The sequence below is a fragment of the Vulpes lagopus genome, chromosome 11 (genome assembly GCF_018345385.1).
Source record: "Vulpes lagopus strain Blue_001 chromosome 11, ASM1834538v1, whole genome shotgun sequence".
NCBI lineage: Eukaryota > Metazoa > Chordata > Mammalia > Carnivora > Canidae > Vulpes > Vulpes lagopus.
Window position 1 is genome coordinate 86,112,343 of NC_054834.1, and position 27,426 is coordinate 86,139,768.

Genomic DNA, 27,426 nt, shown 5'->3' on the forward strand with positions numbered 1-27,426 from the left:
TGTTGACCTCTCTCCATTTTTCCTGTTTCCCTTTTAAAATAAAAGCAAAGTCTTTTTTCCATTCTTTCAGGTAACTTCTGAAGTCATGCCTGTTTCTGTGATACTTAACAACTTAAAGCCTTTTTATTCAGCTAATATAGTGAGCATCTCAAAATGTACCAGCCACTCGATACTTTAGAGATGTCAGAAGAAAATAGCCTCTGCCCTAGAAGAGGTCATAGTCTAAAGCAAAATCAGAAATATAGGTAATTAGACTAAAATATAATCACTATAATGGGTAATTAGACTAAAATATTATAATTGCTATAATGTAAGTATGTGGAAAAAGCAGTAAGAGAACAAGGACTATTACTATTCTTTTTCCCCTGCTATACTTTCAGAATATCAGTTTTTAAGTTATAGAGTTTACTAGAGTTTACTGAGTACTTTATTAAGTAGTTTAATAGTTCAAAACTTCAACTTGAAACTTTCCCACCCAATAAATAACATTTTCAGCCTTATTCGTTTTTAAGCCAGAGACTAAAAGGTGAATATTACCTGGCAAAGACTTCTGAGTTGGTTCCAAAAGAAAATACAAGTCCTTTTTTTTTCTTCCATGAAGGCAGGAAAAATATATATATAATAGACAGTGGGCTAAGGTTTAAATAACTTGCACACTTATTCTGGGCCTGTCTCTAATTTGCTAGGTTTTTTTGTCCTGGTTACTTAATGTCTGGATAGTAGAATATTTTTACCCATCAAAATATAGTAAAAGAATAAGCATTTACTGGTTAGTGTTCATGAAGAGCTTTGAATTCTTTGGAGAAAGTTTAAATAAACAGAAGTAGATAGCAAAAAGAAGTAACATCAGCAAGTTTGCTGATTCCTCAGCCTGGTAGCTCTGTGTAGCTCAGGGAAATTTAAGATGCTACAGAATTTGCTGTAGATATTTAAATCCTACTCACTCTAGGGGTTCAGATATAGATTTTTGTGAGAATAAAATGTCTTGTCCTGAAAGGCATGGCCCTGTTATTTAAGATTTAGTTTGGAGACTCATAATTATAGATCATATGGTCCAGATAGATTCACAACATACATTCTTCTATTTGTATTAATAGAATTTAGATTCCTTTTTTTTTTTTTAACCTGGATTCTTTATTTCCTTTTTTTTTTTTTTTTTTCCTAACAAGCATGCACTAAATATCTCCTATGTCTAAATTACTTCACAAAGTTCTATGGGATTATCAGGTTATATAATACTACTCTCAGACAATAATGCAAAGATAACAAACCACTTGAGTTACTTATCAGCTCTGTTAATTATTGTTTGAAGTGTATTACATATAAAATTTCACCCTTTATTTGGGAAAATGTTGTATTTTGCTTTAATGTCCTAAACTAGGGGCACCTGGTGGCTCAGTCAGTTAAGCATCTGCCTTCAGCTCAGATCATGATCCTGTAGTCCCAGGATCAAGCCCCATGTTGGGCTGTCTACTCACAGGGAGTCTGCTTTTCCCTCTCCCTCTGCTCCTCCCCCCACCCCTCCATTATGTTCATTCTCTCTCTCTCTTTCTCAAATAAATTAAATATATACTTTTTAATTTCCTAAGCTAATTTATTTTGGGAATCTAGGAAGAGCTGTGTAACTTATAATGTACTTTAAGCTTATTGGTCTCTGAAAATAATAATTTCACTAATTTTGAACATTGATAAAAATATAACAAAATAAAAAAATACAACAAAATCAAAAATTTTTAAAGATGTTATTTATTTATTAAAGAGAGTACAAGCAGGGGAATGGAAGAGGGAGAGGGAAAAGCAGGCTCTCTGCTAAGCAGGGAGCTCGATGTGGGGCTCCATTCTGGTCCTGGGATCATGACCTGAGCTGAAGGCAGACGCTTAACTGACTGAGCCACCCAGGTACCCCTCAAAATCAAATTCTTTAGTATCTACTGAAGACATTCCAAGATTATTAGGATCTTATTTTACATTCATTGAGTTTACAGTTTAGTCATTTATTGTTGCACCAGTGATAAAAATTGATAAAGAATTCTCTATTATTGGTAATATATATTTAAACTTTGGTAATTGTAATGCAACATTTTCAAATTTGCTTGAAGGTTTGTTAGCATCTGTTATTTTCTAATGCAAACTGCTATCTTCTTTCATTGCTTAATTCTCACAGCCATTGCAATAAAATAGCAAGATGAATGGATTAAAAATATAAGGGAAATTATGATATTAAAGATATCCAGTAAGGATAAACCACATATTCTCCTGACTTCTTAAAACTTAATCTGAAAAAGGAAGTTTCTGATAAATATAATTTGTACTTGCTCATTTGATTTTCTCATAGGGAAAATGCTACTTAGGTTGTGCTACTTCCTTTGTGGTTTTATATGCTAAATACCAATTCAAAACTGTTTATTTAAAAGATATGAAATCTTAACATTTTATAAGTTAGTAGGTATTTAAAAAAATAAGTTAGTATATACTTTTATAGAACAATATAACATGCATTTTTGTCATTGATGCTTTTTTGTTGTTTTCATTAGGGACTGAATTCTAAATTACAATTTTTATACTAGCTTGAAGGACCAAGAACTATGAACTGAAATTTCACTAATTAAGATGATTTTTTAAATTTTGCAGCGTTTAAAGTGTTTTAAATCAGTGATGTTTACAATGACTATTAATATACTGTTGAAGCCAGTTTTTAGTTCACAAACAGCATGCTCAATACCTGAGAAATGGCAATAGAGCAACTCACCTCTATGTATAATTAATTAATGGACAGTAAATGTATATGCACGTCTGCTAGTAAATACCAGGCTAACTGGTTTTTATGTCAGCAGACTGAAAACTATGAGCAGAGAATACGTGAGCAACAGGAACAGCTGTCACTTCAACAAACTATTATTGACAAGCTAAAATCACAGTTGCTTCTTGTGAATTCCAGTCAAGGTATGTTCGTATTAATTTTTTATGTATTACTTGAACCTCTTGGAGAAAAAAAAAGTAGAAGTTAAGTTTTTCTTTTTTATTTCTCCATCATTTCTCAATAGTTCTGATTTTTAAATAACTGTAGTGCAGTTACATATTTTTATTTAAGAAATGAATACTTGAAAAAAATAAAATAAAATAAAATAAAATAAAATAAAATAAAAAATGAATACTTGCACAGAGTTATGGGGAAATGAACATGCACATATACTATATTGTAGAATTCTAAGTTGATGAAACTTCCTAGAAGACGATTTACCAGTAAATAGCAAAAGCTTTCTTAAATGTCTGTACCTTTTAAATGAAAAATTCAAGCTCTAAAAATATGTCATAAGAAAATATTTGTTATAGAACTCAGAATTATATATGCAAGGAAGCTTATCACAGTAAAAGTTCTTTTTTTTTTTTTTTTTTAAGATTTTATTTATTCATGAGAGACACAGAGAGAGGCAGAGACACAGGCAGAGAGAGAAGCAGGCTCCACGCAGGAAGCCCGACACGGGACTCCATTCTGGGTCTCCAGGATCACGCCCTGGGCCCAAGGTGGCACTAAACCACTGAGCCACCAGGGCTGCCCCCACAATGAAAGTTGTAATGATGAAAAGTTAGAAATAAATGTTCAGAGTTAAATTATTTATATAACAAACAGCTATGTAGCCACAGAAAAATGATGATTATAGATGTTAACTTACTATCTTGAGACATATAATACATAGAAAAATGAACAAAGCAGGATAAAAAATGTATATAATTTTATGTGTAAAAAAAAATTTTTTGTTTGAATCTGTAAGTATAGGAAAAGAAAAAATGTGATAAAAATATAAACCAAAATGTTAACAGGAATAATTCACAGGTCATAAAAGTTGTGGCAGTTTATTTATTTATTTATGTTTGGCATGTCTGCATTTTCTAATTTTCCTAGAATAAGTATGGAGTAATTATGCAAATAATTATCTTAAACAAGAAGTACATACCTGGAAATATGGCTTATTAAAAGTTTAATTGCTATTGTTAAGTTATAAAGAAATTCTAGTTTTCTAAGTTCTATATATTTTTTACACCACTGATTTGGGGAGTGGGGGTTTTGTGTATTTAGTGGGAATGAAAAAAATCTAAAAAGGCAAATTTAAATTGTCAAAGTAATTATTGTCTAAAGAATTTTCAAAGCTCACAATTTAAAATATCTTTATAATCGGGGTTTCTGGTTTATTTTTATTTTACCAGGTGGTCCTAAAAACAGGGGTTCTCTACTTATATCCAAGAGGTTTTTGTCTTGCAGATAACAGTTTTGGCTATGTTCCCCTGCTTGAAGACAGTGAAGCAAGGAAGAATAATTTGATTCTTGATCAGCCACATGATAAAGTAAAATCAGGAATACCAAGAGAAAAGGAATTAAAGGTAGACTGCACTGCTGGTTTATTCCATAAAGGAAATGAGAAATGAGAAATCAGGTTCCACAGACTTCCTGAATTATTCAGTCAGTATTTTATCAAATTTGAGTGGGCAGGAACAGGGGTGAAGATTCTTTTCAGTCCTACCAATTTCAATGCTTCTGCAAAAAGCAACATTCAAATGCTGACATATAGCACATCTTCCTTGTTTTATTTTCCTGAGGTAGATCCACCATTAGAATTTAAACAAATTGTATTTATACACAAACAAATGACTTAGATTTTTCTAAATAGAAGCATTATTTCTAAGTAAAATAAATGCTTAGATTTGTTTCATGTTTCCTGATACTCTCTTTTCTATATCACAGGCATTTAACAAACAAATAAAACATTTAACTAGTAGATAGTAAGGCACAGATGATTCTGGATTAGAAAATGACACTCTAGTTTTTCTTCAATTGCCAGAGCTTAAATTGTTTAAAAATCCACCTAACCAGTTTACGTGAAAGTCTTCATTGAAACAATATAAAAAGGAACATTCTGTATTTGCAAGATGTGTATGAGGATGTTCAAGCTACATTGTTTAATAACTTAAACATCAGTAGCAGAATGGCACACCTTTACGGTGAGACACTTTAGAAAAATTAAAATTAACTAAATATTTATATATTAGTATGTCTAGATTTCAGAAACAATGTTGAATAAAAAGTAGAAATTACAAAATGATAAAATGGGAATGATTTATTTAAATTTTTTAAAGTATAAAATATGACATTGTTTATAAAAACACAAGTATATAGTAAAAGTATAAAAACAGGAATGTTAACAACTTTAGAAAAATGATCACTTCTACAGTTGGGGAAAAAAAGTGACTCTGGGAAGGTAGTAAAGAGGGCTTCAGTTGTAGCTATAGCTTTTTTTTTTTTTTTTTTTTTTTTTAAAGAAAATAGCTGGGGGATCCCTGGGTGGCTCAGCGGTTTGGCGCTTGCCTTTGCCCTGGGGCGCAATCCTGGAGTCCTGGGATCGAGTCCTGCATTGGGCTCCATGCATGGAGCCTGCTTCTCCCTCTGTCTTGTGTCTCTGCCTCTCTCTCTCTCTCTATCATGAATAAATAAATAAAATCTTAAAAAAAAAAAAAAAGAAAAGAGCTGAAGCAAAATGTTAACACTTGTTAAATCAAGGTAGTGTATATATAGGTATATATAATTCTCCATGTTTTTATGAATCATTGAAATGTTATGCTTAGAAAGGAATTTTTTTTAATGACTTAGGTTTTAGGAGGATGACACAGTTTTGAATAATATAAGATCTCCCAATAAATGAGGACTCTTAACATCCACAAGATAGCATTAAATCAAAAATGCTGTCTTTATTTCTTTCCTTCTAGACAACGTAGGAGATTTAAGCTTTGTGTGCCAAGGTTATTCAGTTACCAATAAGCCTCATAACTAAGACTATCTTGGTTTTTTTTAATATCATATAAAAATTTTAGAATGGGAAGTTCTTTAAAGTATCTCCCATTTCATTTTTTAAAAATCATTTTTGTCTTTTTATTTGGATCATTCAGCTCTTCACCCCCACTACAATTTCCATTTATCTAAAAATGCTGATAAACACAAGAAACCCTTGCACTGGAATATGTTTAGATTTATTTTGCAAAAGACAGGATTCAGAAACAGTGATTCTGACTTCTGAAATACGATTTTATGATTGGGTCTATTATAGTATAAAATAATTGAATTGCTGTAAATGGTGACTTATAAATTTAGTGCTTAAGTAAACAATATTTACATTTCACTTTACTGTTTCAGAGACTTCTAAATATTATTTACCATTTACCATTAATTTTTATTCAAAATTCCTATATTCCAGTTATTATAATACTTCTTTGAAGGTACTATCTCTAGTTCAAAACACAGAGATTAGTCTTGGTTAGAACAAATGGGATGGTGTAAAAGGCTATTAGATATGTTAATAATTTATCTTATATTTGGGAATTTGTCATTGTTTATGAACATTTTAGAGTTTATTTTTCAGTCAATAAGTGCTCAACAGGAACCTTCAACAGACTTCTTTTTTAAATTCCATTTGTTTTGTTTTTATAAGATGTCTTTGTCTGTAAAATATATGTCTGGATACCTGGGCTAACATAAATATAAGTAACAGAAATTATGTTAGAGATGGCTTATTTCCAAAGAATTAGTAATGTTGCATCCATTATAACTTTATTTGTAGGCAGACAATAGAGGGAAAAAAATAATGAATATTTGAGAGCCGGCTATATATTGTAAAAAGTTAGGCCACATTTAGAAAAGTGTTGGCCAATTAAGTAATTGAAATTAAAATCTTTTCAGTTGGCATATATTTTATTCTATACCTGTTGAGTTATAATTAAATTCAATTTTAGTTAATACAAGGAAAATCTTTTCCTAAAGAACTTTGATTTTGGGTATATCAGGATTTTTCCAAAATGAAAAAATATATTGGTTATTAGTTGCAATTTTCTAAAAGTATGCACCTACACATAAAAACTACAAGGCAGTATGCAGAAATGGCTAAGGCTATAGGTTTTTTTTCCATTTTCAATATACTTTTATTAGTCTTATTAAAAACTAAATAATTTCTAGAAAATCACATTCCCACATTCATAATCAGTTGCCCTACCCTCTGTAATGAATAACTAAGTTAATAGATGCTTTGAACCAATAACACAAGGAAGCTACTAACCACCCACAGTCCTTTCCTTCTGTTTGGTGAATGGTTTGAGAATTTGTTTTCTTTTTTTTTTGTTTGTTTTTTTGTTTTTGTTTTTTTTGTTGTTTTGTTTTTTTTGAGAATTTGTTTTCTTTAGACTATTTATTTTGTTTAGGATTTGTTTAGAATATATGACAGGGGAAAGACCCATTGACATTATGGCAAATGACAACTTTGAGTGTCTTGATGAATGAGACAGTGGAGGAAAAGGGTATGTTGAGAAAGAAGCTCTTTTAGAAAATTTGAGAAACATGAATTTGTAGTTCATTCTCTGTTCATGGTATTCCTACATAGAGCATGCCAGAGTCCTTTGATTTCTAAAAGGGCATAACAAAGTCAAGGAGCACCTAGGTGGTTCAGTTGGCTAAGCGTTGGGCTCTTGATTTCGGCTCAGGTCATGATCTCAAGGTCTTGAGATCAAACCCTGTATGGGTCTCTACACTCAGTGGGGAGTCTGTTTGAGATTCTCTCTCCCTTCCCCTCTGCCCCTCGCCATCCCCCCACTATACATGTGCGTGCATGCTCGCTCTCTCTTAAAATAAATCTTAAAGTCAAGATAGCAGAGCTTATATAAATGGATGACCCTTAGTATTCTGCATATAATTTAGAAGCATTAGGGGGAAAGTACTTAGTTTAATGGGAAACCTGAATTTCACTTATTTTTTTATTATTATTAGAGGGAAGCAAAGGAGCAGGGTGGGGAGAGAGAGAATCCCAAGCAGTGGGGAGCCTGACATAGGGCTCAGTCTCATAAATTGAGATCACAGCCTGAGCCAAAATCAAGAGTTGAACTCTTGACCAGCTGAGCCACCAGGTGCCCCTGAGTTTCACTTCTTGTACACCAAGTTTGCAGTCTTTCTTGATGAGATATTTTTGGCAAAGGGGTCATTCCATTATCCATCATACAATAAAGTACCCCAAATCTTACTCCCAAACTTAACTGCTTAAAACAACAAATATTTATTATCTCAGTGTCCGTGGGTCAGAAATTTAGGAGTCACTTAGCTAGGTGGTTCTGGTTCAAGATCTCTTGTGATTAGTCAGGACGTGGGCAAAGGCTTCAGTCATCTAAAGGGTTTGTGTGGTTGGAGGATCCATGCCCAGATGGCTCACTCACATGACTGTTGGTAGAAGACTTCTCCATATGGGCCTTACCTCACAACCTGGCCAATAACTTCCTCAAAGTAAAAAGTAAGAGATTCAAGAGAGAGAGTGAAGGAAGCCACAGTGCTTTATAGGACCTAGTCTCTCAAAATCACATACCTTCACTTCTGCTTTGTTCTGCTCATTAGAATTAAGTTATGAGGTGCTCCAGAGGCAAAGAAATAAGCTCCTCAGATGTGTTTTTAAAGCATTGTGGGATTGTAGATTGTGGTGTACAGAAGAGGGTACCAGAGATCAGGGGCATGGGGCATAATGTTTAATTAATATGATAAGTACTAGTGAAAAGTAGAGGACCTTGGCAGAATTTAATAGTAAATTTAATCTCCTGAGTCCTATCACTGTTAATTTCAGAAGAAAGAAATGTCATAGCTTCTCAACCTAAGAACAATTTCAAAAATTCTAACATGAGTGTAGACTTGCCAAAGAATAGCTGAGCAGTGTTTTAGAGAATCAAGAAACTGTTACCTATTGTTACCTTTTTTTCAAAATATGCAGAAAATCAAATAACACAAAAATGCACATACTTACTCTTCACAAAACTATCTCTTGTTTGTAGAACACCATTGTCAGACATAGTAACATATGTCATGGAGGCAGTTATTTAAATAACAAATTGTGTTTTTTAATGTAAATATAAATTGGTATTGTTTGGTTTACCTTTTTAAAAACCAGGATTGTGATATACTGCATCATTTTTAAGATCTTGGAAATAAAAAAAAATAAAAATAATTTTAAAAAAAGATCTTGGAAATAAGAGATTTTTATAATACTGCTTATGAGAAGCACTTCAATTGCCAAACTAAATACTATTCTAGGTGTCTAGGGTTTGACAAAAATTGTTTGCCCTCCTCTTTCTAAGATTCTACTTTTTGTTTTTGTAGATGTTACATGAAAGTCTAGATAGAGTGTTTGGATACAAGAAAACATATAGAGAGTGATGATAATATAGAATACGTAGAATTTGGTGATGTTGATACATTTTCTTCACTCATTCATTACATAACTGAACTATCTACCTCACATTTCGAGCTACTGGAAGAACAAAGAGATATTGTCCCTGCCCTCTGGCTTAAAGTCTTGATTTAATAGATAAAACCAACATTACTAATTGTTGTGAAGTCATTTCAGATTCTAGTATCCAGGATACAAAGTATAGTCTGAGTTTATTTTAACTTCTAACTATTTATTTAAATAGAGCTCATGTGTTTATGTGTCCAAATTGCTGATTTTATGCTTTATTTCTGATTTTCTGTATATATTTCTAGTTTATATGTGTCTTTTTTCATCTAACTTACATGCTTCCAGCAAAAGTGTAAAAATACAAAGAATCTAGTTATTATTAAAAGATTCCAGTTAGTTGGCACATTTCTAATGTAGCTGTCATTACGATTATTAGATAACCAGATAGATGGTAGCTTTGAGGAGCAGCAAAGATTTTGTGGGTTTAGAAGAGTAAAACAGTGATGTGGCTGTGGAGCTGCCATCAGTGCTAACGTTAAGGAAATAAGATGTGCAATACCTGGCAATTCTAGTCTATACAGAGGCTCCGACATGTTTGAAGAAAGTTGATGTCTAAAAATTCACTTGTCAGTTGCTTAGATAAGAAGTATTTGAATTCCTGTTTCCCCAGTCTTGCTAGTCAGTGACAGGAATACAAAAAAAGAGGACAAGATCCATCTCCTTTAAGGAGCTATATATAATCTAGTTGGAGAAACAAGGATTTGGAGACCCAAAGCAATTAGCAAACATTATAAGATGATGCAAGGTCTTGATTATATGATTAAATGAAACACTAATTATAATTTAATGCTACAGATAAAACATGTAGGACCTTAATTTAAAAATTAAAATTCCTGGTGAGCTGAAGTTAGGCTTGAGTAGGGGCTCGACATTTAGTTCAAATAGAGAAAAGAAAACGCATTCTAATACGTTTATATTTTGGTAATGTGGGCACAAATATGTAAATTTCCTGCAAGATTTTAATGGAAAAAGAATAACTTAACATTATATAAACTGAAAGCTGGGATGCCTGGCTGGCTCAGTCAGACTCTTGATTTTGGGGTCATGATTCGAGCCCTATGAAATTACATACATAGATATATCCATAAATACGTACATACATACATAAATTAACTGAGGGCTAAAACTGAGGATTTTAAAAGAGCATTTCATTTACTGTAATCTTTTTTAAATGACATAATCATGGCTTCAGAAGACAGAATGCTCTCTACCATTTTGTTACTTTATTCTGTAGATGGTACTTTATTCTGTGGGTGGTCCTTCAGTGAAAGGCATCGGTGTATTCCTCTAGTTGTTGATTATGACAGTTTTAGCAGGCAGGATATGAACTTTAACCCTGCTTTACTTTCTGGAATTCTGTAACTTTTAAAATCCTAGCTTCATGAGTCTAGGTTTTGGATGGCATCCCCATTCTTGAACAGTTCATTTGTCATATACATTGGATTTCAGATGCAGTTCCCACTTGTGGCTTTCTCTCCGAGTTTAGGTCCTCTATAGCTCCTCACTTTTGCTATTGCATGTCTCTTAAACTATATATTCAAGTTGTCGTATATTGTTCAAGTACCTTGTTTTATATGCATTATAAAAGCTTTATAGTAGACTGTCGTATTATGAATACTTTGACATATTAATGTCAATACATATAGCAATTTTGTGAAAATGTAGCTGATAAAGTCTCCCATCTGTAATTTAAAATACTGCCCTAACAGCAAAACCATAGTATGAAACCAGTATGTTTTGCAAGAAGAGCTCTTACAATAGAACTCAACAGCCTTTCCCCCTCTTCCTTTAGCAGTTTAGGATCTGGAGTCATTAATAATTTGGTTGGGTTTTTTTAGCTAGAAGGTATAGAGAAGCCTTTCTAGATTTCTCTTCTAAATTCTAGATTTGTTTCTAGATTTATCTTCTAGATTCTAGATTTGTTTACTTACGTGGATGTAGTTCTATCAAAATACCTTATTTTGAGTCATTAATAATTTGGTTGGGGGTTTTTTAGCTAGAAAGTATAAAGAAACCTTTCTAGATTTCTCTTCTAGATTCTAGATTTGTTTACTTATGTGGATGTAGTTCTATCGAAATACCTTATTTTGAGGTGTCTGGGTGCTTCAGCTGGTTAAGCATCTGACTCTTGATATCAGCTCATTCTTGATCTCAGAGTCATGAGTTCACGCCCTGGGTTGGGCTCCATTCTGGAGTCTACTGAAAAACAGCAACAACAACAACCAAAAAAACTCACCTGTTTTACCTTAAAGATATATATTACAGAGGCAGACACTGCTTTATTTAGAAATTTCTGTTTTTTAAAAACTATAAAACCAATCTATATGATGTACTGAACTGATTTAAAATAATCTACATGCTTATTTAAAAAATAATTGTCATATGCAGATATATGATAAATACATTTTTCATCATTTGAGTGAAAACTAGAAATCAGACCATTAATCAAGATACAGAACTATCAAATGATTTCTGTGGGAAAGTCTAATTTGGCTTACATCATCTAAATGCATAGTATTTGAAACAAAGTCACTTATATAACTCAATTTAAAAAAAAGTTACTATATTCTTCAAATGATGAATCTTTCTTTTCATCATCTTTTATTAGATAAAAGTAGTGATTGTACTATCTATATAATGACACATGCCAGCCTAAGCTGGGATTTATGTAGGATTAGAGAAAAATGTATGTAAGCACTCTACCCTGTCTTCTCAGTCAGAGCAAATGTCCTATTCCTCCAATTTTTGTTTCTAGAGACTGGATTGAATATACCTTCTTTAAACATTTAACATTTCTATATCACTCCTCTTTGGAGACTGGTCTTTGTTTATAGACTCTCTGGTAGAATAATAATTCGAAGGAAGAAAACCAGTTCATTAAGGCTCAGAGTTTTTTCCAGTGTTACAGTAAATATATCACAAACTTAAGAAACAAATATGTATTGATATCCAAATCACTTAATATTTACATTGAAATTTATATTGCAGACATTTTGAATACTTCCAAATCTGAATTATTTTTTAAGACTTATTCATTTATTATTTTAGAGTGAGCACACAGTGGGGAGGGCCAGAGGGAGAGGGTGAGGGTAAGAGAATCTCAGGCAGACTCCCAGCTGAGCGTGGAGCTTGATCTTAAAACCCTGAGATCATGACCTAAGCCAAAATCAAGAGTTGGACATTAACCTACTGAGCCACCCAGGCACCCCTCCAAATCTTTTTTTTTTTTTTTTTTATGATTTATTTATTTGAGAGAGGGAGAGAGAGAGAGAGAGAGAGAGAGTGCACAAGCAGGAGAGGCAGAGGGAGAGAGAATCTCAAGGAGACTCTGCTGAACATGGAGCCCTGTGCAGGGCTCAATCCCACAGCCCTGTGCAGGGTTCAATCCCACAACCCTGAGATCATGACCCATGCCAAAATCAAGAGACAAGAGACACTTAACCAACTGTACCACCCAGCTGCCCCCCCCCCATCTGAATTATTAATCCAGCCAAACCTCTTACTGTTCTTAGTCTGTTTTTTAACTCAGTACATCATTTTAGGGTTTTTGTTTTTATAATACCGGAATAATTTTTGAGGGGAAAAAAAATGAGAAGTGGCATATCATTTTTTAAATTTTCTTCCCTGGCTTTTTTTTTTTTTTTCTAATTTATTCATGGGAGACAGAGAGTGAGAGAGGCAGAGACACAGGCAGAGGGAGAAGCAGGCTCCATGCAGGGAGCCCAATGTGGGACTCGATCCTGGGACTCCGGGATCAGGCCCTGGGCCGAAGGCGGTGCCAAACCGCTGAGCCACCCGGGCTGCCCTCTTCCCTGGCTTCTAAACAAATTTGATTCTTCCTAATGATGGCTTTCATTCCCTTCCCCCTTTTTAACTCCTTCCTCACATTTCCCATTTTTCCCTTTTCTCCTTTTTCCAGAGACCACAAAACAGTATATTCGGTTCAGCCCTGGTTTCTCTTGACCCAAGCATAAAAGTCTGTTATTTCAACCTCAGTAGGTTGGACTAGCCCCGCAAAAGAATCTAGTTTCTCTTATAATCTTCACCCTTAAAAATCTCAAAATCTGTTTTGAAGACATTTGTTTTTCAATGTTATGAAATGCTTCTGCCTTTGATGTGTTGTGATCTGTTGTTTTTTGATTATTTTGGTTTTTGGTTGAATTATATGGAATCTTGTTTCTGATAGGTAGTTGGGAAAGGGGAGAATATTTTAATAACCTTTTTAGAAATTGTGGCTATTCTCCTTTGGTACTATACCAAAATTCAGTAAGTAGTAGTAGTCTCTTAAGTGTTAACTGCATTATAAACACTGAAACCAGTGAACTTTTCTACTGCATTAAAAGCCAGTGGTCTATCTTAACCTATGATTTTGTAGCTTCATGAATTGGTCATTTGGAAAATATTGGTTTACTGAACTATGCAGATCTTTCAAATATTGACTTATGATGTAGTATTTAAAATCACATGTAACATCATACCAATCTCACCATAAAAGTCTTTTAAAGATTGAACATTTGTCAGACTTGCTATAGCAGGTGTACATTCCCCAGGATTTTAATTTTTGCTTGAAAACTTAAATTTTTTCATGGACCACAAATCTTGTCAGCTGTTTTCCTTAAAGTTAGAAGCTAACTTCATTTGCTTTTAAGAATGGATAACCATAGCTTGCATGTCAGTCATTCTTTCAAGTGAAAATAGTGTTCCATTTAAAAAGTGACTAGTTCATCTTGCAACTTAAATGGTTGAACCAGTGCTTTCCCCCAAACAACCCTTATACTTTGGTATGAAACAGAAGTCCTTTCTGTATATTTCCTATTTTGTCTCACACAATATTTAAAAGCTATCAACTTGGGATCAAAATTTAATAAAATTCATAATTTTTACAGTCTCATCAAGGAGATATCTTAAGACTCCCCCAGGGATTTTTTAAACCAGATATGTGGCTTTTTTTTTTTTAAGATTTTATGTATTTATTCATGAGAGACAGAGAGAGAGAGAGAGGCAGAGACACAGGCAGAGGGAGAAGCAGGCTCCATGCAGGGAGTCTGACATGGGACTCGATCCCAGGTCTCCAGGATCAGGCCCTGGACTGAAGTTATTGCTAAACTGCTGAGCCATCTGGGCTGCCCCAAATGTGTGGCATTAAGAGTATGGTGACTCAAGTTTGGTACCATGGCCTTGATCATACTCAGGTGCCAGCAGTTTCACTCACTATTGTTTTTGCATCATCAGTATAAATGCCAAGGGAGAGAAAAAGAGAGAAAAAGAAAAAGAAAAAAGAGAATAATAATATCTAATAATGTTATAATAGTTGACTCCATGGATTTCAGCGTCAGGGATTTGATTTTTACCCTACTTACAAGCTAGTAAGTTAGCCACTTAGTGCTTCAGGGATGCTATAAGAAGACTCTAGAATCAGGAAAAAAAAAAATCTCATTATACACATCACAGCAAGCAAAAGCATTATTTGCTTTGGTCCCTCCTGTAGAGGGAGAAGGGTAATGCAGTAAGACCCAGATGGATGCTTGTATATGCGGTGGGTTGCCTTAAAGGTGAGGAACACTGAGCTTAGGAGATCTATCATTTTATAGCAAGCAGTTAGCAGCCTGCTCCTTGTCCAAGGGAGACATTATCTTTCAGGTTTGCCCCCTGCAAGCACAGTCCCGAGAAATATCCCAGGTAAAGAGCCTTGTATTCTTGGCATACAGCAAAAATGTACAGGAACACTCAGGACCCAAGGAGATTTCTCTCCCAACAGTGGATCCCTTGAAAGGATTTCAGGACGTCAGGGATACTGAGCCATATTTTGATAACTAGTTTTTACCAGATTATAATTTTCTTTCAGAAAAATACTGCCTTTTTCACTTTTCCTTCTGTTGAAATCATATCATGCTCTAAGAATACTCTAACATCTCCTCAGGAACCCTTATTTATGCATAGAAGTCATATAGTTTGTTCAGTCCTTTCTTAAATAATTATTCTACAGCTTTATCCTTTATTCTGTTGTTACATAAATTAACCCATTTATTATAAGCTAACAGTGTTTTAAATGGTGGAGCTTCTACTGGTCTTTTAACTCCTTCAGTCAACAGACTTTACTGTGATGGCAGATGTGGTGTTGTAGGTTGAGGCACTACTATTTTCATGCAGAAACCACAATGCCAGATACCCACAGCTCATGTTTTCATGTTGGTTTTGCCATAGAAGGAGCAAGTATAATTTGATACGCTGGCCTGTTTCAATCTTCACCATTTTCTTTTTCTTCTTCTTTTTTTAAAGATTTTATTTATTTATTCATGAGAGACACCGAGAGGCAGAGACATAGGCGGAGGGAGAAGCAGGCTCCCTGCAGGGATCCTGATGGGGGACTCAATCACAGGACCCCAAGATCACGACCTGAGCCGAAGGTAGACACTCAACCACTGAGCCACCGAGCCGTCCTTCAGTCTTCATCATTTTCTCAAGGAGGGCACCATGACAGGTCCTATATTTACCAGTGATTGTGACCTTGATGTATTTAGCCGTGTTGCCACCAACTAAATCCAAGCCCAAAAAGTTACATCTTTATACTTTAAATCATAATACCTAGGGCAGCCCGGGTGGCTCAGCGGTTTAGTGCTGCCTCTGGCCTAGTGTGTGATCCTGGAGACCAGGGATCGAGTCCCACGTCAGGCTCCCTACATGGAGCCTGCTTCTCCCTCTGCCTGTGTCTCTGCCTCTCTCTCTCTCTCTCTCTCTCTCTCTCTCTCTCTGTCTGTCTGTCATTAATAAATAAGTAAAATCTTAATAAATAAATAAATAAATAAACAAACAAACCTATAAATTGCTCCCAGTTACTTCTCTATACCCAGTATATTAAATCTACAACAAACTGAATTTTGATTCTAATCCTTTATTTTTTTTTTAATTTTTTATTTATTTATGATAGTCACAGAGAGAGAGAGAGAGAGAGAGAGGCAGAGACACAGGCGGAGGGAGAAGCAGGCTCCATGCACCGGGAGCCTGATGTGGGATTCGATCCCGGGTCTCCAGGATCGCGCCCTGGGCCAAAGGCAGGCGCCAAACCGCTGCGCCACCCAGGGATCCCCTGATTCTAATCCTTTAAAAGCTAGTGTGGTGCCTGATACATTTCCTGGGATATTCCACAGAACCCCGACCTGTAAAATGCTGCATACTGTGTACTCTTTCTGATAATTTTTAAAGGCATAAAAATGTATTATGGGATCTGAAATCAACAGACAACACTTAGCTTCATTTAACCACAGAATCTCCAGCTAGCTTTTTTTTTCAATTTTGTATTTTAACAACCTCTAGATGGATTTGTAGTCCCCTTAAAGATATCTCTAGAATTTGGTGGGGGAGAGACAGGGAAGGCTGAGCTCACTTAATCTTTCATTTGCAGCTAATATGTTACACTCTGTGAACTCTGTTGCTTACTTAAGTGGTCTTGCCATGTTATAAAACCTCAAGTTTTTCCCTGAAAGATTTTTGTCTACCCAAAATGGATAGCTTTTGTTTTCTCTCTCCCATTTTATCAGCAATGCTATTGTGATATTTGTATTCCAACTTAGTTTTCAGCTAAGTAATTCCATATCGGATGGGTTTACACACATTATTTCTATCTCTAATTGTTCTTCACTATTTAATATTAAGAACAGTATGTCTCCCTCTACGTTGCATCCACATAATATTGCAGCGGCTCATTGACTTGTCCATATTCCCTGAATCTGTCTTCTGGGATTTACTTCTGCTGGATGGCCAAATAGCTACAGTAACTCTTGCTTTCCTTCTTGCTGCAGCAGATTAAACATTCTCTTCTCCTCTTGTCCTGAGGACAAAGTGATAACTTTTTTCCTAAAGCTGAATCTAAAACTCTCTCCTCCCTACTTTTTAAATTTATCTTCCTTTTTGATATAAAGAAAATAATAGATCTTGGCACTTTATTGCCTGTTGTCAGACCTACAGTTTTTGTTTTGGATTTTACTATTCCAGGAAAGCCTAATCTCACTTTCTTTAAGGGTTTATCTTGCCCTAAGATTTTTTGATGCTAAGGAGAACACTCCATAGAAACATGAACCAGGGATGCCTGGGTGGCTCAGCGGTTGAGTGTCTGCCTTTGGCTCGGGGCCTGATCCCTGATTCCCAGGATCGAGTCCCACATCGGGTTCCTTGCATGGAGCCTGCTTCTCCGCCCTCTGCATGTGTCTTGCATCTCTTTCTGTGTCTCTCATGAATAAATAAATCTTAAAAAAAAAATGTGAACTATATTTAAGGAAAGGGTAATTAGGTTATGTTTTTTTCATTTTTTTAAATATTGTATTTATTTATTCATGAGAGACACAAAGAGGGAGACAAGGACAGGCAGAGGGAGAAGCAGGCTCCTTGTAAGGAGCCCAGTGTGGGACTCGATCCCAGATCCTAGCTAGGATCACATCCTGAGCCAAAGGCAGACACTCAACCGCTGAGCCACCCAGGTGTCCTAGGTTATGTTTTTTGTTTTTTGTTTTTTAATCCTAGGTTGTGTTTTTAAATATGGTCTATAGTAGACAACAGAACAAGTATAAAGGTATTGATCAAGAGATGAAAGTGGTTATCAAGAGAGGGTAGGTCTGAAAACATAGACTGTAGAAAATGAAAACTCAGTAGATGTGATATGAGAATGAATGATAAAGGTATATGAAAGAAATACAGTGTACCCATGTCTGAACCTTAGAGAATGCCCACATGTATGGCCTTGAAAGAGGGGCCAATGAAAATATCAAACCTAGGAAGAAAACCTAAGTAAGTTATGCTGGAAGCCAAAAGAATGTTTCAAAGAAGGAGATTATGGTCAATAATGTGAATACTGTCAAGTGAGCAGTGAACAGAAGGAGAGCTTTAGGAAAAGCCCTAGGATTGTGAGCAAGACTTCTTTGGAAAATTATGGTGAAAGCTCAGAAGAATGAGGGATTAAAAAAAAAAAACCCTGAGTTTGGGAGCTACAGCTTCTGTATAGAAGACCAGTTCTCTACAATTAACAGTATTAACTCTGGTGAGATACACAAGAACAACTCCATGAGGAACTGGACACTGAACTTTGCATATTTTAGAAACGAGTCGAATGTGGACCAAGTAATCAGCTCTGAATAAATTCCCAGTTTTCTTTAGTTTTGTCCTGAGAGTGGCCATAGTTGCAGTGGCTAAAATTCCAATAGAAAGTCCACCATCATTCTGGCTGGAAGAAGCAGGAAGGAGAATGAGCTCAGGATAAGCGTGGTCACCAGAGAGAGGGAAGGAGCCCCAGACAGTAGAAAGCCAGAGAAGGAAAGAGAACCCTAAGTTCTGTGTTTAGACAGCCCAAGTCTGTGGCTGCACCTGAGGCCGTAGATGTGTGGGGCAAATAGGAAGCAGTTTGCAGCTAGGGTTACAAGATTGAACTGAAATCTGAACTGCCCTTCTTCAAAGAAGTGACAATTTGGAGTCTTGAGCCTCACCAAGTTACTTGGCTACAAAAACAAAAATAGTACCACCCTTGGTACCATGTACCGTAATGTCTCCACAACATACTCATAATGTTCAAGATACAGTCCAGAATTATTCAATACATGGAGAGTCAATAAAGTGTGAGCCAGTTTCAAGAGTACACACCAACCCTAAGTAGATCTAGATAGTGAAATAGGTAGACAAGGGTTTTAAATTAGCTACTGTAATATAGGCCCAGTCCTCTGTTAGGAAATGGGATAGGGCAGGAAGAGAATTGAGGTTTTGAGAAGATAGAATTAACAGTAAGATACTTGATTGTCATGCTTTGTCAAATGATTAACTTCTATTAGTAAGTTTGAGAAATACTTAAACTATGAAATTTTGGTTAAGAAACTGTTGCCAGATTGCTTCTGTCAGCAGGTGAACTGGTTTGGCAGAACTTGAGTAAATCTATCTAGGTTATTTTCAAATGTAAATTTCTACTTGGACATTCTTGAGCACAAAAAAAGGCCATACCAAAGGTTTTTTCCCCAGGCAAAATTTAAATATCAAAACTTGGCTTATCACTGCTTCTCAGTGAGAAATGTATTTGTTGTATGACAGGTTTTGGAATCTTAAAATTAGTTTGCATTGGTGCAATGTGTAAATGTTACCATTCTATATCTACCTCACCATGCTAGATAACTACTACTGAGTTTCACTGGCAGCCAAGCTCTATACTTGAGAAGTTAAGAGCCTAGACTGATAAGGCCAGGGTTCCAGTCACAGTTCCTCCACCTACTGGACTGTAGGCAAATTATTCGACCTCTTCAAAGCCTTCTTTACCATAGCAAACTTTAAGATCAAAGTACCTAATTCATAATATTATGTAGATTATGGTAATTAATATATGCTGATTGCTTAAATAACATCATGAAGATATCTTCAGGTCACAGTAGTAGTGGTATAACATAAAATCTGTGGTTAATAAAAAGGGTTTTCCCAAGTGCATTTTAAATGTAATGTTTGGAAAAGGGATGAGGGAGTTATGGGAAACTTTATTTTTTTTAATTGGTCATTTTAGGTATTCATTTTCTATTTTGCATAAAAAGGCACCCCCACAATTTGATATTTCTTCTTATTAAGATAAGAAAATAAATTCAGAAAGGTGTGCAAAAGGAACACAGTGAAGACCATAGGAAAGTATCAATCTCACTCTGCTTCAAATTAATAGAATTGAAATTATTGTCATTACGACAGTACTGGTAAAGAATTTTAACTTTTTTTTAAAGAATGTTTTATTGTGGAATTGATAGTGATTTTGGGGGATTTACATTAAACCAGAATCCTGTGAAGAACTTGGAAGTTTATTTTTATATTGTTTATTTTCTTGCTGCTTCCTTCAGAAATCTGGAATGGATCCCATTTTGCCTTGAAATTGTTCCTGCACTGGCAGTGGGTTTGCCTGGCACACTGTGTCATGCCCAACAGACAAGACTCATAGGATTTGTATTCCACTTTTCAGTAATATTAATGATGTTTAGAGAAGTGTAGGTTTCACACAGCCATAAATACTTAGAATTTTCTTGTATTTTTTATTTGCCTTTTGTCCTCAAACTTTTCTTTTACTATGCTTTTATATTCTCATCAAATCTCTTTTTTTGTAATTATTTTGTTGCTATTTCCACCTTAATCTCTTCTTTGTCTTAGCCCTATTCTCGCTTTCTCCCTATTTCAACAGTATTCAGTGCTTGACTTTACTGTGACATCTTTGTCTCAATATATCTACAGCTCGTAAGAAAATATTCAACCTCAGTTTCTCTTTAACATTTCATTCTTAATTTCAATAATCTAAGTGATAAGTGAATTCTTGTTTTTACTTTTTTTCCACTGCTCATTTATTTCTCCTTTTTCTATAGAAAACTTTATCAAACTAGTATTTATAACTATTCCACAGTTATATTTCCTTTACTATCAATCCTATCTCACCTTGGCTTATTTCTTGAATTACATTGTTCCAAGTAGTTCCATAGTCTCTTTTCTGTTTTAAAAGCATAATTAATTCTAAGGGCGCCTGAGTGGTTCAGTCAGTTAAGTGTAAGCGGAAGCTCAGGTCGTAATCTCAAGGTCCTGGGATCAAACTGCACATGGAACTCCCTGCTCAGCAGAGAGTCTGTTTCTTCCTCTCTGCCTCCCCCTTCCCTCCCGTGCTTGCTCTCACTTTCATAAATAAAATCTTTAAAAATAAACAAAACCATTTTTTTAAAGAGACATAATTCTGCTAAACCTCATCCAGAAGCAAAATCAAATATTGGCTACACTCAGTTTGCCTGAGCCACCTAAAAATAAATATTCCTTTTGCATTTTAACTACATTTTAGAGAGAATCTTTTATATGAATACTGGAATAGAATGATAGTCATTGCTGCAGTTCAAAATGTGTCATTGCAAACTTAACCACCTTTATTCAGTGTTAGCCTTTTAAAGTTTAAGTTCCATATGAGAGAGTGTACATTGTATTAACGAACATAGTATTATCTTTAAAAGTTTCATAACACAATTTAATTTTCTAACTTTGGTTACTTAAAATGTTTTAAGAAAAAACATGATTTTAAATTTAAATTTTACTGCATTTTTCTCCAACTTCGTGGAGGTAAAATTAACAATTAGAAATTGTATATATTTTCAATGTACAACATGATGTGATTTTTTTTTTTTTTAAGATTTATTATTTTAGAGAGAAAAAAGAGAGCAAGAAGGGCTAGGAGGAGCAGACTGGGAGAGAGAGAGAGAGAATCTCAAACAAACTCCCTACTGAAGCCAAGCTCCATCTCAGGACTCTGAGATCATGACCTGAGCCGAAGTCAAGAGTCAGACACTTAACCGACTAAGCTACCCAGGCACCCTCAACATGATGTTTTGATAATGTATACGTTAGTAAATGATTACCATAGTCAAGCCAGTGAACATATCCATCACTTTACATAGTTTTCTTTCTTTTTCATTGTGATGAATACATTCTTAGCAAATTTCAAGTATACAGTGTGGCAATATTAACTATAATCACCATAATACGGTGCATGAGATCTTTAGAATTTATTTATCCTGCATAACTGAAAATTTGTACTCTGACCAACATCCCACCCATTTCCCCACCCCCCCAAACCCTGGCAACTACCATTCTACTCTCTACTTCTATGATTTTTGGCTTCTTTAGATTCCACCTATAAGTGAGATCATGAAATATTTGTCTTTCAGTGCCTGCCTTATTTCACATAGGATTATGTCCTCCAGTTTCATCCGTGTTGTCTCAAATGACATGATTTTCCTGCTTTTTTTTTTTAAGGTTGATATATTCATCACGTATGTCTGTGCGTGTGTGTGTGTGTGTACACATATATATATTGTCAGAGACACTGACTCCCCACATAGTTGAAAATCCACATGTAACTTTGGACCCCCCCAAAACATAATTGCTAGTAGCCTGCTATTGACAAGAAGCCTTACTGATAACATGAACAGTCCAACTAACACATATTTTCTATGTTATATGTATTATGTGCTGTCTTCTTACAGTAAAATAAGCTACAGAAAATAAAATGTTAAGAATCATAGGAAAATACATTTATAGAACTGTACTCTATTTACTGAAAAAAAAACTGCATAGAAGTAGATCTGCACAGTTCAAACCAATGTTCAAGGGTCAGTTGTATTCCATTGTGTTCGTGTGTATATGACATTTTCTATATGCAGTCATTCATTTACAGACACTTAGATTGAATCCATATTTTGGTTATTGTGAGTCATTTCTTTATGTTTCAAATTGGTTTATAAAAGGAATAAAATGCTTTCACTTCAAGTGCTAAATATAAAAAATAGCAAGCATTGGGGAAAACCTACATTTCTTTCTTTAAGATGTAGATATCTAACAGATCCTGGACCCCCAACACACACACAACACACAGACACAGAAACATTTTCCATTATCTTTGCATTAAGAATAAATCTGGTTTGGGACTAACAAAAATATTAGCCACTTTTTCTTTTCCTTCCTTAAATATCATTGCATATTCAACTGGCCCTGGAACATATATTTTTTATATGATACCCATCTATGAGAAACTTAAATTGATTTACACTAAAACAGAATTCTCCCAATTCACATAAGAGGCAATTTAAGGAATCATTTCACAACATCTTTCAACTGTTTTTAAATGGGTTTATCTTAATGATTTAGTTGAATGACTTATCCAGCGCCATAGTGGAAGTGTAAATGAAAAGTACGACGTGTAAAGCTCTTATTTCAGTATTCATTCCACAAGTTCGGCATTTCCAAACTAGTACTTGGAACAGTTTATAATGTTAAGTATTTTAAGTTTTAGTACCTCAAAATAAACTCATTTGTTGAATGATTTAACGTTTAAAATCTCCTAAAATATAACGTTCAAAGTTCCCTTGCTTTCTTATTTGAAGTTGCAGTAACTTCAGCTTCCTGCAGTGCAGGGTCCGCCTGGATAATATTTGAGAATTGAAGGAAAAATACAAGTTATGTCTTTTAATGTGTACTGACTCTCTGGGATGTTCAAAGAGCTGCATAGTTTTATTAAGTAATTTAGCGTTGAAAAGCGAGTCTTGAGTTTCTGGGAAAAGTGTTGGAGTTACCATTGACCATACTAATTCTGTCTTTTGAAAAATAAATGATTGTTCTCAGAAAGTTGCATAAGATAGCTACAATAGAAAATAGCATTGACATGCCATACCCATTCTAGATAAACCCTGCTTCCCAATGTCAGAGAACTGCTTGCCATTTTTGTCATCTGTTTGTTGAACTGACATGTTAAAGTCCCTTTGATATATTTTCTTAGGGTGCTGGAGACCTAAAATTTTCATTCAGCCTATATCAAGAGATGTATTTGATGTGAATGATAGAAGATGCAGTGTACTGCTGAGTACAGCTGTAATGTTTTTCTTCAATAATAATAATAGTAAGCAAGGCTGTGTTACATACTTCATGGAAATTTCTCAGTAAGATAGTCTTCCCATTAGCCCTTACCTGAGGAATCTTTTCTGGATAAATTCACACATACTAGTTATCAAATCTAAATGTCAGGGGGCACCTGGGTGGCTCAGTTGGCTAAGCAGCTGCCTTTGGCTCAGGTCATGATCTATGGATTGAGACCCTCATTGGGCTCCCTGCTCAGTGAAGAGTCTGCTTTTCCCTCTCCCTTTCCTTCCCCACTCGTGCTCTCTCTCTTTCTCAAATAAATAAAATCTTTAAAAAAAAAAAAAATCTAAATGCTAGAGAAATGGGTTGACTCAGGTTATTTGCCAAACCACAAAAAGTCTATCATTCTTTTCCTACCTTTTCCTTCACCTTCATCTCCTCATCTTCACCCCGAAACCCTTTGTTTTTAAGGATTTTTTAACATCAGAAGCAATCATCCCAAGTAATGATTCCCAAATCAGTACTTTGGAAACTGGAATAATCTTTACTACTTTTTGTAAATATCTTCATGTTTAAAAAAGATGTTATTTATTCATGAGAGACACAGAGAGGAGAGAGAGAGAGAGAGAGCGAGGCAGAGACAGAGGTAGAGGGAGAAGCAGGCTCCATGCAGGGAGTCTGATGTGGGACTCGATCCTGGGTCTCCAGGATCAGGCCCTGGGCTGAAGGCGGTGCTAAATCGCTGGGCCACCCGGGCTGCCCAATATCTTCATTTTTAGGTTAAAATTACAGAATACAGCTGACCCTTGAACAACATAGGTTTGAACTGAGTGAGTCTACTTCTATGTGGTGTGTGTGTGTATGTGTGTGTATATATATATATATATATACATATATATATATATATCTAAACATATTTTCCTCATGATTTTTGTAGTATTTTTTTCTCTAGCTTTATTATAAGAATACAGTATATAACATACAAAATATGTGTTAATAGAGTGTTTATGTTATCCATAAGGCTTCTGGTCAGTAGTAAGCTATTGGTAATTACGTTTTGGGGGAGCCAAAAGTTATACATGGATTTTATATACAGGGATTAGCACTTCTAACTCCACATAGTTCAGAGGTCAACAGAACTTTTTGGTTCTTTCTGGCTCCTAATAAAATAATTTTGCTTTGTACTGAGGATTTCTCATAGTAAATTTTAAAAGGAGATTAATTATTTCATTTAATCACATATTTTACTATGATTTGTTTAGCATTAAATTGTCAAATGCTTCTGTTTTCTTAATATTACCTCTTCTCTGATTTTGTTGATACAGATTTATTATCTTTTTTTTTAAGTAAACTTTTTACCCAACATGGGGCTTGAACTCATGACCCCTAAGATCAAGAGTCACAAGCTCTACTGATTGAGCCACCCAGACACCCCTTAATATAGTATCTTTTATTTCCATACTTGGGGCATCCTGAATGGTTGGTTATCTTTAAGATGTTACTTTTTTTCCTAGTCCACACTAAAATCCATTGAGTGTTTTAATTGCACGTAACACTAAAGAAAAATTTTGTCAACTGCTTTTAAAAACAAACTATGAGTGTGAAAATGTCTTTTGATATGACTGCTTTACAAGCTCAGTAAAACACTTCTAATCCAAAAGAAGACACGGCCTAAATGTTTGCCAGACAAAAGTATGCAGCAGCAAATGATACTCATTTTACCTCAGTCTGACAACATAATATATAAAATCACAAATTGTTTGGGTTGCTGAGATTTTATTTTACTAATTAAAGGAATACTCTATTTTACAAATGTTACACAAACACTCTTAGAAAAAGCTAGAAAAGTAGAGCAATAAACTGAAATAAATTGGAGAAGAGACTTAATTTAGAAAAAAAAAACAAACCTGGAATCAAGCCTTTTTCTTAACAAATGAAACTCCTGAGAAACTGAAAGAACTTTTTGAAAAGCAAATTAAAAGGGGTTATACCATGGTAAGAAAGAGGTAAAATCATCCATTTTAATGATGGCTGCAATGACTTTAAATCTTAAGTTGCTAAGAACAAATGTTCACGGTTTCACTTTGAACTTAAGACCTATGAACTTTGGGTAGAATTATAATTTATGATTGTATAATATTAGGAAATCTTCATATCTTTCAGTTTACCATGCCTTTAGAAGATACACAAAGTTTTCTAGGTATGATTAAAGATTTTTTTTTTTAATCTAAACCATACAGTGGATTTATTACATGTTCTTCAAAGTTGACTTTTAAGTGTCAGAATAAATGTAATACCAGAATAAGCCACAGGGTGGGAGTGAAAGGCAAGAACTTAGCTTCAGAAAGTAGCCTAAATACATCATTGCAGGGTCTTTAAAATTGCTTGTTAAATGCTAAGGTGCTGTAGCTTGGTTTTCTTTCTTCTTCTAAATATACTGCATTCCTCAGCCAAGAATCTATAACAGAATACAAAGACATTGATTTAAATGTCTTTAAATGTAGGCCAATAACAGGAAAGAAGTAAACACACATATACACAGGGTTTTTTTTTCCCTCGTTGCTGGTGATACCAAGCCTTGATAATCAGAGCAACAGTTTCAGTCAGTACTTGAATTATTTTTAAATATTTTATTTATGCATTCATTCATTCATTCATAAGAGACACAGAGAGAGAGAGAGGCAGAGACACAGGCAGAGGGAGAAGCAGGCTCCAAGCAGGGAGCCTGACGTGGGACTTGATCTCGGGTCTCCAGGATCAGGCCATGGGCTGAAGGTGGTGCTAAACTGCTGAGCCACCCAGGCTGCCCTCAGTACTTGAATTTGGGAAAGTTCTTGAATTGTCAGTACTGGAAATAGTAATCACAGAAGTTACCAGAAACACTTCGTCTACATCCTATTTTTCTACCTTAATTTTCCTTTTCCTCTGATTGTTCCCATTTAAAGAAAAAAAAAATCTCTGTATATCTGTAAGCTACCTAAATTTGTTTTTCAATGAGGAAGATGAATTTTCCATTGTATTTTCTGTTAACCCGTTCATTTGAGTTTAGAAGCAATTTAAAGTGGTGATTATTTTGTATCTTTAAGGTAAGAAGACAAGAGGTTTCTTCTCCTAGAAAAGAAACTTCACCAAGGAGTCTTGGCATTCCTTTATTCCATGAAAGGTAGTTCTATATTCTTTTTTGCCAACTCTAAAAATTACAAATATTGAAATATATTTTTATTTATGTATTTTAAAATTTTGCAAGTGTAACAAAATAGCAGCCTTTTAGAACTAAAAGAGACTGCCCCAAGGCTCCTCCATGTTAAAATGGTGTATGTAAGTCATACAATGAATAGCAGAGATGGATCTAAAAACTAACTTAAAGCTCTACTATTTAATAGACAAAGTATTATGGCCACATTATTTTATATGGACAGATTTTAATGTAAACCTTATCAAAATGAGGGACATTTAATTTTTTCTTTTTAAGATGTTTACTGAGAACAAAAATCATTGAATTTCTAGCATAAGAATGAGACAGCCATCAAAAGAGCGGCTTATGAATAAGTAAATATCCTGGTCTGTGCCACTTGTATGTATTAGAACTTTTAATGTATCACTTACTTTGTGCCTTTGTGCCTGGCTCTCCAAACATTAGAGTAGTTCTGTGGGACATTTTCTAGGATTTTGAAGTAATTTTTAAACTTTAACCTTTCAATAATTATTTTATGGTATATAAAACGGTGCT

General features: G+C 34.7%; 1 protein-coding gene across 6 annotated transcripts in view; it reads left to right on the forward strand.

The window, feature by feature from the left end:
* The window catches only part of TANK (TRAF family member associated NFKB activator), a 94,029-nt gene that overhangs the window by 56,233 nt on the left and 10,370 nt on the right, over positions 1–27,426 (forward strand). For 4 of the 6 annotated variants that reach the window (XM_041773913.1, XM_041773914.1, XM_041773912.1 and 1 more), the window contains 3 exons: positions 2,832–2,943; positions 4,262–4,380; positions 26,783–26,859. In XM_041773913.1, coding sequence (XP_041629847.1) covers positions 2,832–2,943; positions 4,262–4,380; positions 26,783–26,859 — 308 coding nt within the window. The remainder of the gene's footprint in view (positions 1–2,831; positions 2,944–4,261; positions 4,381–26,782; positions 26,860–27,426) is intronic. The other 2 variants (XM_041773910.1, XM_041773911.1) reach the window with 2 other exon arrangements.